The 16,071-nt window shown below is 49.4% G+C and overlaps 1 protein-coding gene across 1 annotated transcript in view; it reads left to right on the forward strand.

Moving 5' to 3' along the window:
* IGSF3 (immunoglobulin superfamily member 3) overlaps positions 1–15,546 on the forward strand; it is a 98,211-nt gene extending 82,665 nt beyond the window's left edge. Inside the window, exons 8-11 of the mRNA XM_028488963.2 lie at positions 4,531–4,941; positions 8,623–9,030; positions 12,986–13,465; positions 15,291–15,546. Of these exons, the coding sequence (XP_028344764.1) occupies positions 4,531–4,941; positions 8,623–9,030; positions 12,986–13,465; positions 15,291–15,541 (1,550 nt within the window). The 3' untranslated portion in view covers positions 15,542–15,546. The remainder of the gene's footprint in view (positions 1–4,530; positions 4,942–8,622; positions 9,031–12,985; positions 13,466–15,290) is intronic.
* The last annotated feature ends 525 nt before the right edge of the window (positions 15,547–16,071 follow it).

A 16,071-nucleotide genomic window follows, 5' to 3' on the forward strand; every position in this document is an offset into this window, starting at 1 on the left:
TTCTTTCAGGAGAACCTGGGATGCTCCTTCCATCCCGGGTGCATGTGGCTTCTGCCCGCTGGCTGTTCACAGATAGGGTGAGCCTGAGAGCAGGAGCCCTAGAGGAGTCCCCACCCCGCCCCCCGCGCCTCAGGCCTCGTTGTCATGGTAACACCAGGTGCACCTATTTGGAGTCAGTGAGCAAGGGTCACTGCTGTGTCTGCAGACAGGTAAGGCAGACAGGGCAGTAATCCTCCTTCTATGAGGACAGGTGGGACATGGACATGCACATGTACACACACACACACACACACACACACACACACACACACACACACACACACACACACACACACACAAAATCCACACAAATCCCATCTCTGTCATCTTTCCCTAACTTTAGCCAGGGGCAAGTAGTTTATATAAAATACTCCTTCTCAGCTTCTTTCTAGGAACTAGACACAAGCTTGAGACATAGATTGAAGCACTTGAATGTTTTCAGCATGAAGCAGTGACCAAAAGAAACTGAGGATTTGTTAAATAGATCCTAAGGTGACCACAGCTCTTCCTTCATCCTCTCCCAGTCTTTTGGCTGACTTGCATCCCTCAGTTTGAAAAATCTCTGCTGTCCAGCCACTGGCCCCCTCTCCACCTAACATGACTGATTACTGTCACAGATCTATAATAAAGAACAGATTCTTCCTTTTCTCCCTCTGCTCCCTCACTGCCTCTATGCTACCCTCTGGCTGCTGCTTGCACCATTGCACAGAAACTGCTGTCTCTAGAGTTACTTGTGGCCCCCTCACTGCCACACCTGTGGCTTCTCAGACTTAGCGCATCAGAATCACCTGGAGGGCACGTGAGCCCGCAGGTCTCTGGGCCTCACCTGTGGCGTTTGTGAGGCAGCGTCTCCACCCACAGGTGATCGGAGGCCTCAGAAGGAAACTTTCCAGGTGCAGAAAGAAAGGGCCCTTTCCTCCAGCAGGGTACAGCCCCGCTCTGGAAGTCGTGAGGTACCTGAGAAGGCAGCTGCTGGGTGTGCTGGAGTCTGTGCTCGCAGGTGGGGTGCTGAAAGGTGGGGCCTGGCCCGCAGCCTCACACCCTTCTTCCTGCCTCTTCCTCCTGCTGACTCACTGTTGGGGATTAACCAAGTCCTCAGCGTCTTCACCTTTGTGTTTATTGCCTAAGTCCATTCACTCACACAGCCAAGTCCAAGGTTTCTCAGGCTTTCAGGTGCATTTGAGTCACCTGGGGGTCTTGTGAAAAGGCAGAGTCTGGTTCAGGAGGTCTGGGGTGGGGCTCAAGAGTCTGCATTTCTAACAAGCTTCCAGGCGACACGGATGCTGCCAGTCCGTGGACAGTACTTTCAGTAGCAGGTTTGCCACTTAGGTTTGGCAGTTCTCGCTCTAATATGGAGCTTTGAACGTGGGACTGAGCCCGGAAACTGAAAAGAAAGGGGAATAGTGAAAATGTACTGCGTGTTTATTATAGACCAGGTTCTGTGCTAAACTCTTACTGTAGAGTATTGCTTTTAATCTGCACAGCACTCCTCTCAGGTAAATGCTGTGATTGTTCTCATCTTGCAGATGAAAATACCTACGGTTCTTAAGGGGGCTGGGCTCTCCTAACCCCACGGAGGAAGGTGGTGCCAGCAGGCTGCGCACTGCCCAGGGCAGTGCTGGGCAGGATGTGTGAGTGCTTCCTAATTAGTTGTGCAGGCTGCTGTCTCCCTTGGGCTTCAGGAAAGGTCCTCCCTGTCCTTGAGAAGTGGGAGGAAGTTCAGAGCGTAGAAGAGGAGCTGACCCCTTGCCTACCTGTCAGACATGCACCAAATTTCAAAAATGCCTCTCTTTCAAGCTTTTCAACACTTCACAATATTTTGACGTGGGAAGGAGGGAAAAAAATGGAAATGCTTTGAAACAGTTCTCTTCCTTGGATTCTTGTTCTCAGACCATGTGACTGAGCTGAAGTTTAGTCATAGGCATCCAGTTTAATATATGCGGTTACTATAGCAATGGAGGTTTCCTTAGTAACAGTTGCAAAAATAATCTGGCCCCAATTAATAATGCATTTTAAAGCTCTTTCTACTCTACACTGAACAACCCAGTTTTTTGGGCCCAGAACCAGATAATTCAGGTGGTGTCATTTGCTCTGACAGAGATATCATTTGCATGCGGTGAATCGGGTTGGAAAGGAATGAAAAGGGAGCTGGTTGTTTCAAGTATTAGAGGCAGCGGATATGAAAAGTCGACTGGCAAGCTAAGGTGAATCTAGTTTCCAGAGCTTGGGTGCTTGCTGGTAAAGCCTGCCCTGGATTCCAGTGCCCTGGAGGACTTCGTGCGTTTGAAGAAGGGAGAAGGCAGGAGACTGGGCTTGTTCCCAAAAAAAGATGAAACCAGAAGGGTGGGGTCATGGGCCAGGGGATTTCTCTCAGACGGGTGCCGGGTGCATTCTTTTTTTTTTTTTTTTTTTTTTTTTGTTGTACGCGGGCCTCTCACTGTTGTGGCCTCTCCCGTTGCGGAGCGCAGGCTCAGCGGCCATGGCTCACGGGCCCAGCCGCTCCGCGGCATGTGGGATCTTCCCGGACCGGGGCACGAACCCGTGTCTCCTGCACCGGCAGGCGGACTCCCAACCACTGCGCCACCAGGGAAGCCCCCGGGTGCATTCTTGATGGCTTGAGAAGGTCTGTAGGTACGTGAATCCACCTTCCTTTGTGAAGAGTGTCCCCTGATTTAGCACCGGGAAACAGCCTCAGAGTTGCTTTTGTAGTCATGGTATTGGGTGTCCGATTCTGCCGTACTTAGCTCGCTGAATCCTCTCAGCCACTCAGAACCTTTGTCTGTGGGTTACCCCAGGGCCCAGGTGACAGTCTGGGGCTTTCAGAAGTTTCAGTTGCCTTGGTGCATGGAACTCAGACCTTGATCCTGTCTTTCCACACTAAGCTCTAAGCGAGCCAGCTAGCCAGCACTGGCAGAGGAGGCCCAGGCACGACCAGTGGGCTCAGTCCTGGATCTAGATCAAGAGAGATGACCAGCAGAGGTGCTGGAGAAAGGCCCAGGCCAGCCTGTTCTGGCCTCCCCTCTGGGCAGGGTCACTGGAGAAAGCCCAGCTTGCTCTCCCTGTCAGGGTCTGTGCCTTGTCCTGGGTTCCTTTCTCAGCTGACGAGTGATTTAGTCCTCGACAAGTGAAGTGTAAAGAGAAAGGTGAGGGTGAGATGATGCTTTTGCTATTAGCTCCATAAGAGGAACTTGGAATTGTGACTTTTTCCTTTTTTCCCTTTTTCAGTAGGGAGAGGATGGTGGGTAGGGGAAGCAGAGCCAAGTATAATAATGATGGAGTGGGTGAGATCTCAAATTACCTTCATAAGATATATTTCATTAGACTGTGGCTTCTTGCCACCTTAAAGGAGAGCACGGTCATTAATTAGCAGGTAGGGTGGCCCTCTGGAGTCTGCCCTCCCTTCTGGTTTTGGAGCAGGATCGTGAGGGGAAGGGGAGGCCGGAGTTGGCTCTGTTCTGTCCCATTGTTTGTCATTTTCTTCTCTGCCTTCTCTCTTCCCATCCTCCAGGAAGAGCACCCCAGCATCCTCCAGCCACCTGCTACCGTATTTCTCCAGCTCACTCTCGTTTGCTCACCCACTCACTCACTCACTCACTCACTAACTCACATATCCCAGCAAACGTTGACTGAGTGGGTGCTCTCCAAAGCCCAAATCTGGGGGTGTGGTGATGAGAACATCTCCAGGCAGGACCGTCTTATTCTTCAGAGCACCCCCAGCACTTAGCCTCGTGAGGGGCACGGAGTGGGCACACTCTAAATATTTGCAGATCAAATGGAGAAAGCTTGATCTCTGCTCTTGGGGAGCTCCTGGATAGCATGGGAGGGACGTAAGGAAAAACAAGCTGAAGATGCGTAAGGGTGCTGATGGGAGCACAGAAGAGGGGCATCTGACCCAGTGGGATGGGAGTGAGGGAGAGGAGGACTAGAGGGTGAGTAGGGAGAAGGGTCGGAGGGGAGATGGTAGGAGACAGGCAGGGAGGACAGCTGAGCAGAGACCGAGCTCAGGGAGAAGCAGCATGGGGAGGTGTGGTGTGGGTGTGACGGGGGAGGCTTGGAGGTGAGTGAGGACAGCGGGGTGAGAGCCAGATCCTGGAGGCACTTTGTACTGTGAAAGGAATTTTTTTTCTTGTCTATAAGCAGTTGGGAGCCATAAACTTCTTAAGCAGGGAATTGATACGGGCTGGGTGTGTTTTTGCCAGATCCCGCTGGCGGCCATATGATGGCAGGGAGAGCTGGCAGGAGACCAGGAGAGACGGCGAGGACCTGAGACAGGGAGAGGCAAGGAGGAGGCCAGCGGAGGGTTCTTTGGGGTGCGATTGGCTCTGTTCTGCTGTCCTCACGCCGAGCCATGCTTTGGGGGAAGCCCATCAATGTTTGGTTCTCTAGAAGCCGTGCTGGACAAAACCAGGCGGGGAGCCTGGAGGTGGGACTTGGGCCACATTTCCAGGGGTGTGTGGTTATTCTGCTGAAGCACCCCCTTTTCCTTTGCAGTGACAAAGTTGCAGGTGAGCAAATCAAAGAGGACCCTCACCCTGGTGGAAAACAGGCCCATCCAGCTGAACTGTTCAGTCAAGTCCCAGACCAGCCAGAACTCCCACTTCGCCGTGCTCTGGTACGTGCACAAGCCCTCAGACGCCGACGGCAAGCTCATCCTCAAAACAACCCACAACTCCGCCTTTGAGTACGGCACCTACGCCGAGGAGGAGGGCCTGAGAGCCAGGCTGCAGTTTGAGAGGCACGTGTCCGGGGGTCTGTTCAGCCTCACTGTCCAGAGAGCCGAGGTCAGCGACAGCGGCAGCTACTACTGCCACGTGGAAGAGTGGCTGCTGAGCCCCAACTACGCCTGGTACAAGCTGGCAGAGGAGGTTTCGGGGCGCACGGAAGTCACTGTGAAGCAGCCAGGTAAGGACAGACGGTACAGCCAGCCTGGGCCAGTAGGCTGAGGGTAGAGACTGCCTGGGGGTGTGGCAGGGCTCTGCGGGGTCCATGATGGATGTGCGTGCGGTACAGAGCATCATCCTCGTTCACTGCAGGCCCACCCACTTTACCTAGTGGGTCCTGGTGCTGATGGCGAACTCAGAGAAGCATCCTCTGTCAGCATCTGCTGTTGTACACAGCATCTTCACCCGGGAGAGGCCCGAGGGGCAGCTGGGGGTCGCAAGGTGCGGCAAGGCAGGATCCCTGGCAGCGCCTGGATCTCATTCTGGGTTTGCAGTTTGCACCTTGGATCTCGGGCTGGTGCCAGCTCCATACCCAGGATTCCTGCCTGGAGGGCATTTTCTGGTTTCCCCTTCTTCCTTACCACGCACAGCCCACGGATGAGCCCTTCCTGTCTCTGAACAGAACCACCCTTTGGCCCCTCTCAGACCCTGTGGGTGTAGCCTTTATTCCGTTTATATCCGGCTCCCTGACAGATGGCGTCTGACTTCTGCCGGAGCACTTCCCAGGAGGGAGAGCTGACTGCCTCCACAGCCCTCAGTTCCACTTTTGGTCAGCCCTGGTTGTTGAAAAATTCCTCCTCCCTGTAATTTCCCTCTCAGGTTTTAGGCCTGCCTGAGAACAACCCAAGATTAGTCTGAGTCATATCCTTTCAAACATGTGAAGGGAGCCCTTTCTCCTTGTTGAAAACCTCTAGTTCTTTGAACTTCTCACATAGTGTGGCCCTAAGCTCCCTCTCCATCCCTCATTCCTGCGTGCCCTATAGTTAGTTGTTATCCCTACTTCTGGTGCCTGATGAGCTGTGGGATGCTGTGTTGCCACCCTGAGTCCCAGCTCCATGGCTTTGCTTATGCTACCCTCTCCTCCTGGAATGCACCCCTCCTGCGGCTTCTCCCCTGTCTTCACCCCATTCCTAAGACTTTACTCAGCACCACCTCTAGGAAGCCTTGCCTGATTTCTCCTATATCACCAGGGGTTCCGTATAAAACACATAATACAATAATTATTTTCATTTCTTCTCCACTATACCATAAGCATTTTGAGGACAGGTGCTGTGTCTTTGTATCTCCAGCCACTGACATGACACCCTTAATAAATACTGGTTGAATAAGGAATGAATGGTTGCTTTCCTTGACATCCCAGGGCCTTTGTACTTGCTGTTCTCGTAACCTGGAACTTGTTGACCATAGATGTCCATCTATCTTGTTCTTCCTCAGAGAGGCATTCCTAGCTCATTTTAACTAAAATGGCACCCTAGTCACTCTGTATCCCCTTTCCCCAGCCCCTTCATAGCACATGTCACCACCTGGCATACCTATTCATATATGAGTAATTATGAACTACCTGTTCAGATTTTATATTCATGGAAATTCATTTATCATTGGTTATTATGTTCACTGTAGTGAACACTATCACTTGTTCACTCTTAATATATTCAAATTCACTAGATGGGTAGCCCCATGAGTGAGCACAGGTCCTGTTCTCTTTACCATGCTATCCTCACGGCTTGTCTCCCAGGAGGCCTCAATAAAACTTTATTCTGGGTCTTCCCTGGTGGTCTAGTGATTAAGACTCCGTGCTTCTACTGTAGGGGGTGCGGGTTCGATCCCTGGTTGGGGAACTAAGATCCCGTATGGCGCGGCAGGGCCAAAAAATAAAAAAGTTCTGTGAGCAAATGGAACCAGATGCAGAAGTCCAGATGTGGCCTGGCCCTTGCTGAACGCCATGGGGCTTGTCCCCTCCTTTCCTCAGGATATTGTATTTCTCACGCTGCCCCAATCCGGGGATTCTCAATCCAGGGATTCAGGTCTGCCCACGGTGACATTTCATGCCGACCCTTCTGGTGCATAAAATAGGAAGCTCTGGTCTAAGTGATTCCTGTTGGTATTTCCAGTGACCTTTGTCCTGCCTTCAGGCCAGTCCCTGGGGCTTTTGAGAACTGAAGGTTGCCATTAGGCCCACAGATGTTCTTTCAGGTTTCTGTTCTTCCTGTCTTTTCTCAGTTCTGACCGTTTTCCCCATTGGGAGGTCATGGTCACCCCTCCCCCACCGTGTTTCCTCTTAGTCATCATTCTGCCTTTCCCTTTTCTCGTTTGTGCTGAAACTAAGAGGTTCTTGGTAGGTCCTAAATTTATCAAGGGAATTTCCCCATTGGAGATTACAGACTCACAGCAAGCTAACTGGGGCAGTGCACTAGGGCTGTAATGATTCTTGTCAAAACACAGTGAAATCTCTGCTTATGGGGGATATTAACACTCTAAACAGAAAATTCACAGGACACAGATTAAAACAACACATTCTCCCTTTTCCGTTGAGATTTTTAATTTGTGTGTTTTTCTCCCACCCCCCGCCCCACTTCGTCTAGTCCCCACCCCCTCCCCACCTTTTTTTTTTAATAAGAAAGCATACATTTTTTTGTGTGTGTGTGATATGCGGGCCTCCCTCTGCTGTGGCCTCTCCCGTTGTGGGGCACAGGCTCCGGACGCGCAGGCTCATTGGCCATGGCTCACGGGCCCAGCCGCTCCGCGGCACGTGGGATCTTCCCAGACCGGGTCGCGAACCCGGTTCCCCTGCATCGGCAGGCGGACGCGCAACCACTGCGCCACCAGGGAAGCCCCATAAGAAAGCATACATTTATAGAGCTTTTGGAAAATACTAAAAGAGCACAAAGGAGAAAATAATCTTTCAACCCAGAGACAAGCAGAGTTAATATCTTCCCAAGTATATATTTTCGGAGACTGGTTATTTGAAATATATTCTGTTGTTTTTTAATTTTTTGACCTTTTATTACAAAGGTGAAATAAATGTGCATTATAAAACATTCTGACAGTATTAAAGTGGAAAAGTGAAAGTACCTCCCTCCTCAGATATCACTCAGGTGGTGTCCTTCCCAGGGGCTTCTGTGCATTTACAGTTTCATAGCTTTTTAACCCCTCTGGTCCAAAGAGGCTTTTGGGCCCTTTATGAAATCGTATGTGATCAGAGTGTACCACGTTTAATGACACTTTTTCTCTGGAGGAGAATCTGATTGAGGTTTCAAACAACCATCAGTATCAGTCTTTTCTTTACTGATGTCAGATCAGTTTTGTTTCCACCTTGAGAGGGAACCTGTGTGGGGTTTTTTTGGTAAAGAAAGTAAGAACCGCAATTCTTAGGGCCAGCTGGTGAACGTATGAACATGGCTTTCCCCTGCAGTTCTTTTGAGGCTGACAGCCCAGCACATTCTAGCCATCATGTGGTCAGTTTTAAAAATTTGCTCTCCCAGCAGGGTTCTCACCATGCCCTTTGCTGTCCCTTCCCAGCCACACCCTCCCCTTGGCCATACTCTTTGTGGTCTGCTGTCCCTTGGACGTGGAGTCATCTACCGTGCACGCTTGTCCTCTCCTAAGCATCAGAACCGATGAGAGTTATAAATTAGGGGGCAGCTGTTACCGTAATATTGAACTCCATGAAACTTAGGCACTCAGACCCGTGATCAAGAACTCAGAACATTCAAGGGTGTGCGCCTGAGCAGTGCTTCTGCTGATTGAGCGTGCTGCTGTCCTCCTGCGTTTGGAAGGCACCTGTTCACGTCCGCTGGGAAGGGGTGCATGCACGTGGCTCGTTGTTTTCTTGTTGGCAACATCTCTTTCCTCGCCTTTGCAGACAGCCGCCTGAAGCTCAGCCAGGCGCAGGGCAACCTGTCGGTTCTGGAGACGCGGCAGGTGCAGCTGGAGTGTGTGGTCCTGAACCGCACGAGCGCGGCCTCGCAGCTGCTGGTGGAGTGGTTTGTGTGGAAGCCCAACCACCCGGAGCGGGAGACCTTGGCCCGCCTGAGTCGTGACGCCACCTTCCACTACGGAGAGCAGGCGGCCAAGAACAACCTGAAGGGCCGGCTGCACTTGGAGAGCCCTTCCCCGGGCGTGTACCGGCTCTTCATTCAGAACGTGGCGGTGCAGGACAGCGGAACCTACAGCTGCCGCGTCGAGGAGTGGCTGCCCAGCCCTGGCGGCACGTGGTACAGACGGGCAGAGGACACCGCTGGCCAGACGGCTGTTCGAGTCATGAGACCAGGTGAGGGTTAATGTCCCCAGGCCTCCGCTCTCTTTGGTGGTTCCCCTCTAAGTGTGATATTTTATGCACTGCATAAAATCAGTTAATTTTAAAGCGAACTCATTGTTAATTAAATTAACGCAATTAATTAGTTACTTGCAGTTAAATATATGAGCATTTACGTTGTACATTTGCATTCACAGTTGTCTGAGATTTTTTTTCCCCTAGTGAATGGAAAATTGCACATCTGGCTTTGGCCTAAGGTGATACTATTTCTTAACTAGAGTAGCATTTGTCAATTATTTATTGCAGAGCCTAGAATATTTTCTTTTTAAAGAATACATTCAGATTCAGACAAGTGGCAAAAATCTTGAAACAGTAGCCATGTGGTTCAGAAAATTCAGCTTGTGGATTTTCAGTGGAAAAGAATTGATTCATATGATTTAAATGGAAAATGAAGTAGCTGCAGCCTTTATACTCTCACTTCCTAATAATTTTATTGGTACTAATGACTGTTCTATGTGGCCTTGTGCTTTTTTTTATTGTTGCTTCTAAAGTACCCAAATGCATATAATTACTGGGTAGGATTATTGTTCCACATTCAAACACATAATTAAAGCAAAGATGTGCAGGGTTCCTGTGTCCTGTGAAACATCACATCATCATTCATTCATATCAGAGCAAAAAGTCAGTGATCCCCTGAAGGACATGGAGCGGAAATGCACTGTGACCTCCATCCAGGCGAATGCTTTGTCTTGTGTTCTGAGCATCCGGGGTTCTGTCTGTGGTCGTGGGCACTGTTGGAAGCTTTCATAATGTTTTCACATCTAAGTAGAGCAGCTCTTTCTGTTGGTGGAATCCTGGAGCTTCACGGTTATGCCCGCCCCACACATCAATGAACAGACTTCGGGGAGTGCATACAGCCTTTGTTACAGGAGGGGGACATTATCTCTCTCCTCCGTGTCTTGCCTAAGCTGGAGGGGAAATTGCCTCTACTTTGAGTTACTCATATTTCCCATGAGCTTTCTTCCCCCTTCCCCCTTGCTTAAAAGCTGCTGCGTGTGTTTTCCCAAAGGTAAATGGTAAATAAGGCAGCTGAACAGTCTCCTCCTCCACCTCCCACCCATTTTGGAGATCCGCACACTGAGGCCACAGGCAGCGTGGGAGGAGGCAGCCAGCTGTGTCCCAGCCACAGTGAGGCTGTTTATGTTCAGTCTTCACCACAGCCCCAAGTGGTAGGTTTTACTGTCGAGGGAATTGAAGCCTGAAGAGAAATGTCACACAGCCAGTACTTTGAGCAGATTGGGTGGTCGCCCAAGTTTCCCTCCCGCCACACTGTGTGCTCACAATGTGACCCCTAAATCTGCAGCCCTGAGGCTGCCTTGTGTTCAGTCAGTTGAGTAGCCTGCCTTCCTCCCTTCCCTCCCTTCCTTCCTTTCTTCCCTGATTATATTAGGTGATCATGCTAATAACAAAGCATTTGGAAAACAGAAAAATATAGTTTTGAAAAGAAAATTTATCTGTGGGGACTTCCCTGGTGGTCCAGTGGTTAAGACTCCGCGCTTCCAATGCAGGGGGCACAGGTTCAATTCCTGGTCGAGGAACTGAGATCCCGCATGCCCTACAGCCCCAAAAACAAAAAGTTATGTGTAATCTCACTACCTACATATCTTCATATTTCCTCTGTCTCTCTCCCTCTCTCTCTCTCTCTCTCTCTTTCTAAACGAAGTCAGGATCTTATTGTTTTATGTGATTTCTTTTTTCCCCACTCAGCATTCTTTTGTGAGCCTTTCCCCATGTCATTGAAAGCATTTCATGACCACCATTTTTACTGGTTGCATAACATTCATTATGTAGATGTACCTCAAAGCTTTTTTTCTGAGATATAAGTTGAACATACAGAAGACTTGCAATAAAAGAGCCCTAAAAGTTGGGTTAAGAATCGCCTTGCATTGCTTAGGGGCGACCATAGTACGAAATATACAAACTGAAGGACTACCCTGGGTGAGATTGTAGCTGAGTAGATTAGTAGTTGTATTTGGCTCACTGGGGAAGAGAGAGAACCACATTACTCACCCACAGCCCAGAGTCACTGGTCAAGGTCACAGCATGGGGGCATCAGCATGACCTCGGGGAGGGGCAGGGGCGAACTTTTTTCTTGTAGCTTACACATGGAAAAGGAAGGAAAGAGTGTCAAAGGCTGACCAGGGAGATACTTTGGCCTCTTCTAGAAGGGGACAGACACGGGAAATCAAAAACTTGAGTCATTAACAGAGACAAGGCACTTGAAGGGGCCCCCAAAAATTGTGAGCTTTAGACAAGAAGACAGCAAAGAGAGAGTAGATGGGAAGAGGCCCTTCTGGGGAACTGAATGTCCCACGGTCCCTGACCACCTTGCCATGGTGGGTCCATTGCCTCACTGCACAGCATCTCTCTCTGTTGGCACATCAGCCTTGCTCCCTGGAGGGATAAGGCAATGAGTGAGGGAGTTTGGGTCGCCTGTGAACTGATTTCCTGTCCTGCCGCTTTCCGCCCTCCAGCATCTCTCCCCAGCCCCCGTGATAGCTGGGCTGATGCACCGTGCCTGCCATCTATAGCTGGCTCCTAAGCTTTTGTGTCCAGCGGTGCACACAAGGTTCCAGATGTGCTGATGGGGGTGGGGAGGGGCTTGTCAGAGCCCCACGGAAGCAGTGGTAACCAGCTATGTGTTCACTGGCACGCCGATTCGGCCACTTCATTGAAAGCCCATGACAGTACTTGGGAAATGCTCCTATTTGGTTGTCATCCAAGTAGAATCCGATTTGGTCTCTCTACTTCTGTTGATGCCACATTGGCATCTTTCATGAGGATTTCATAAACAGAGCCAAAGGGAGGCCTTTTAGGAGGTAGGGAGTGAATTACTTGTTTAGAACCTACCCCAGTGAGCCAAAACTAGCAAAAGAAAGAAACAGATACAGCTGTCTGGTGGTGTCTGTGAGATGTGATTTACCTGCTCAGGTGTCTCTCCGTGGCTAGTCTGCGTCTCCCACCTCTGTCAGGACACTGTCTGTGTTATCCTCCTGAGGGTCCATACTCAGGGTGAGGGGCCCTTTCAGGTTTATTGTCTGTTGTTTAGCTTCAATCTTTTGGAGAATTTTTACCTCCTTGGGTTGGTTCCCTGTGGTGTAGGCAATAATCTACATGCACCCGGTTTAAATTCAAAAGCTGCTGATGGGGTGAATTCATTTCCAAGGGCTGCCATAACAGATTAGCACAAGCATTGTAGCTTCAAACAACAGAAATCTATTCTCTCTCAGTTCTGGAGGCTAGAAGTGTGAAATCAAGGTGTCATGAGGGCCCTGCTCCCCCAAAGGTTCTAGGGAGGGGTCCTTCCTTGCCTCTTCCAGCTTCTCACGGCCCTGTGTTCCCTGGCTTGTGGCTGCATCACTCCAGTCTCTGCCTCTGCCTTCCCGTGTCTTTCTCTCTGTGTGTTTCTCTGTGTCCTCTCCTCTTCTTATATTTAGGCCTGCCCCAAATCAGTATATGAGTGCATCTTAACTAATTACATCTGCAAAGACCCTATTTCCAGTTAAGGAAATTCGGAGGGTCCAGGTGGACATGAATCTGGGGGGACACTATTCAACCACTACAAGGGGTTACAGTGAAAATAAGTGTCCCTCCCTCCCTGGATTCCTATAAGCATCCATGTTACCAGCTCCTTGTGCATTCTTCCACAGATATTCCATGCAAATATAAACAGATTCTTATGTCAGTATAAAACTTATTTTCTATTTTCTTCCACTCAGTGATGCATAGACTACACAGTGTGCTGTACTCTAACAATTTTTCTTGAATCTCCTTCCACCTCTCTGCACACAACGCCCCCTTGTTCCTTTCAACAGATACATAGAATCCTCTTGTATATTACTAGAACATATTTAGTGGTGGACATTTAGGTTGTTTTGAACAGAAATTAAAACAGCCTTGTCTCCCCCAGATGCCGCCCTGCAGGTAGACACGGTGGTCCCCAATGCCACGGTGTCCGAGAAGGCAGCTTTCCAGCTGGACTGTAGCATCGTGTCTCGCTCCAGCCAGGACTCCCGCTTCGCTGTGGCCTGGTACTCGCTGAGGACTAAAGCTGGAGGGAAAAGGGGCAGCCCTGGCCTGGAAGATGGGGAGGAGGAGGAGGAGGAGGAGGAGGAGGAAGAGGAGGAAGAGGACCCCACAGAGCGGACAGCCCTGCTGAGCGTGGGCCCAGACGCTGTCTTTGGCCCAGAGGGCAGCCCCTGGGAGGGCAGGCTTCGCTTCCAGAGGCTCTCCCCGCTACTCTACCGGCTCACAGTGCTGCAGGCAAGCCCTCAGGATACGGGCAACTACTCCTGCCGCGTGGAGGAGTGGCTGCCCAGCCCTCAGAAGGAATGGTACCTGCTGACGGAGGAGGAGTCGGCCCCCATCGGCATCCGGGTTCTGGACACAAGTGAGTTTTTCCAGTTTTCAGGGGGAGGATGTCACTGTTGATTCCAGCTGTCCGGGAGATAGAATCAGAGGTTGATGGTGGACTACTAAGCAGTTTTCTTGCCTGTTGTGGGCACTTAGGATTTGACAAACCAGTTCATATAACTGACCCTTGATTGCCCTTGGCAAAAACAGAGATAGGGATTAAAGTGATAATTGAAGTGATAATCTTTATAATAAGCTTGATGCTCCACCAGATTCAATTTTAGTTGGATTTCATTATACAAGTGTATTGTTAGATGTTACCTTGTTACTCGTTAGAATATCCAGCTTAGTCTCTTTTTAGCAAATCAGCAACAGAAGAGGAAGAAAAAATAAAATGAAGTCTGAGTACCTCACTGCCATTCTCCCTTTTTCTCAAGTTCCTGAGTCATTTTTATTTTGGAGGGTAACTTGGAGGATTAGGTGGATTTTGCATGGTTAGTTGGGAAGACCAGCTAGAAGGGCAATGATGTTACAGAGCATCTGGAAAGAGCTTAGCAGCAGCCCTGTTAGCCAGCAGCTATTGCTACAGAATGATCCAGAACCCAATGTTTTTATAATACCAAGGGACTCATGAACAGAGACTGGAGGAAATACTTGCTGACATGAATTATTAGTTCTAACGAGGAGCTCTTTTGGTTGACCTTCTGTCAAAATGTGGAATTTATCAGACTGAAAATGGTGTTTGTTATAGTAGAATTAGCCTATGATACAGAAATTTAAAATTGGCTAAAAATTTCAACTTCTTCTCAATCACATTTTATCAGATCATTTTGAGTTTTGTCAGCTTTTTCTTTTCTTTGATAACCTCCTGTTTATTAAATAGAACCTTATGAAATTGAGGTTTCGTTGGTCAAAAGTGTTTGATATCACCAATCTCATAGACCTTGGAAATCTAATAAGTGTGTGTGTGTTAAATTTTCTTAATAATACTGATGAGCAACAGCTATGCGGTAGAAAGGAAAGCCAAAAAAAACCCCCAAAAACCCTAAATCATACTTAGACCTCCTAACGAGCTGCTGAATAACCCACTGTCCAAAAGAACAAGGGAAGGTGTTTAGACCACATTTTTTCTGCCCACTGTGGCTGTCCAAACTTAGTAAACTTCATAGCACACAGAGATCATCCAGCAGCCTTATTTTACAGAGAAAATGCAGCCTCCCAGAGCCCAGGCTCCTGTCACAGAGCAGCAGTCCTTGATGAGGTCAGGGGTGTGAGGTTTCATTCTCCTCTGTGTCCAGGAATAACTAACACTGTGTTCTGTGCAGCCACAGATACACTGCAGACATTTGTAAGCGGTCCATAATGACTTTTTAATTGATAACATTAATCAAATGAGCATCATTTCTGGTAAAACTGCTCTCAGAAGCTGGTGGGTAGAGAATGTGTTCTGTTCCAAAGAAGGACATTGGCAGCAGAACTAAGTGCAAAGGGACATGTAAAATACAACCAGGAAGGTGGTTCAGGCTGAAGTGGAGTCAGCGTCTTCACCACCCCAGATACAGTTGAGTTCACAATCAATAAATTACACTTTCTTGTGTGGCTTTCCAAGCAATACAACTGACTCATAATGGGAAATGGAGGCATGGCTTTGTTTGAACTTCCAGCTGTGCTGGAAGAGATGTGTTTGTGAAAACAAGAATACCAGGGTAGTCTGCCCTCCAGTAGTGGCAGGAGGGGAAAGACAGGGTGGATGCAGGAGTCCTGCCAAGTTGCATCCATGCAGTTGGGTGGGGTCTTCAGGAGTGAGTGAGAGTCCAGGTTCTCAGCCCTCATTGTCCTGTCACCCTCTCGGTCCTTTTCAGGTTCCACCCTGCAGTCCATCATCTGCTCCAACGACGCGCTCTTCTACTTCGTCTTCTTCTACCCTTTCCCCATCTTTGGCATCCTTATCATCACCATCCTGCTGGTGCGCTTCAAGAGCCGGAACTCCAGCAAGAACTCCGACGGGAAGAATGGGGTGCCCCTGTTGTGGATCAAGGAACCACACCTCAACTACTCCCCCACTTGCCTGGAGCCCCCTGTGCTCAGTATCCACCCAGGAGCCATAGACTAAAGGGACACCTGGCGGTCACAAGCCACAGAGGAGCTGAGGCTCTCCCCACTGCCTCTTGCTCTGCGATCAGACAGCGGACAGCACCCGACCTCTGGGGCGCTCTCACAGAACACAGTCGGACTTGAGAAGTGTTCGGAGTCGCCGCTCAGCCAGAGGCAGACTGCCTCTAGGTGGCAGTCTTGGTTGGTTAGCTATTTTCGAGCAGATGGCGCCATCCTGCCGAATTAGGTTGCTTGTTTCTGTTTTCGGTAATGTGGTGAGTAGCTCCCGGTGCCATGTCTACTCACTGATTTATATAGTATTCTCAGATATAGATGTTACAGGGGTTCTTATTCTTTGTAAGGGACGCTTTTTCAATCCCTTCGGTTTACGCTTTTTGGATTCCGTAATGTTGTGGACAAATTACTCTTAAATACAACTGATGGCAGCAGGAAGGACGAACTTTATAGCGCAAAGGAATCTCTTCCAAGACTTTTTTTCATTTTTGCACACTTGAAAATGCCACCCGTGGATCAAAATATACCCAAACA

The sequence above is a fragment of the Physeter macrocephalus genome, chromosome 4 (genome assembly GCF_002837175.3).
Source record: "Physeter macrocephalus isolate SW-GA chromosome 4, ASM283717v5, whole genome shotgun sequence".
NCBI lineage: Eukaryota > Metazoa > Chordata > Mammalia > Artiodactyla > Physeteridae > Physeter > Physeter macrocephalus.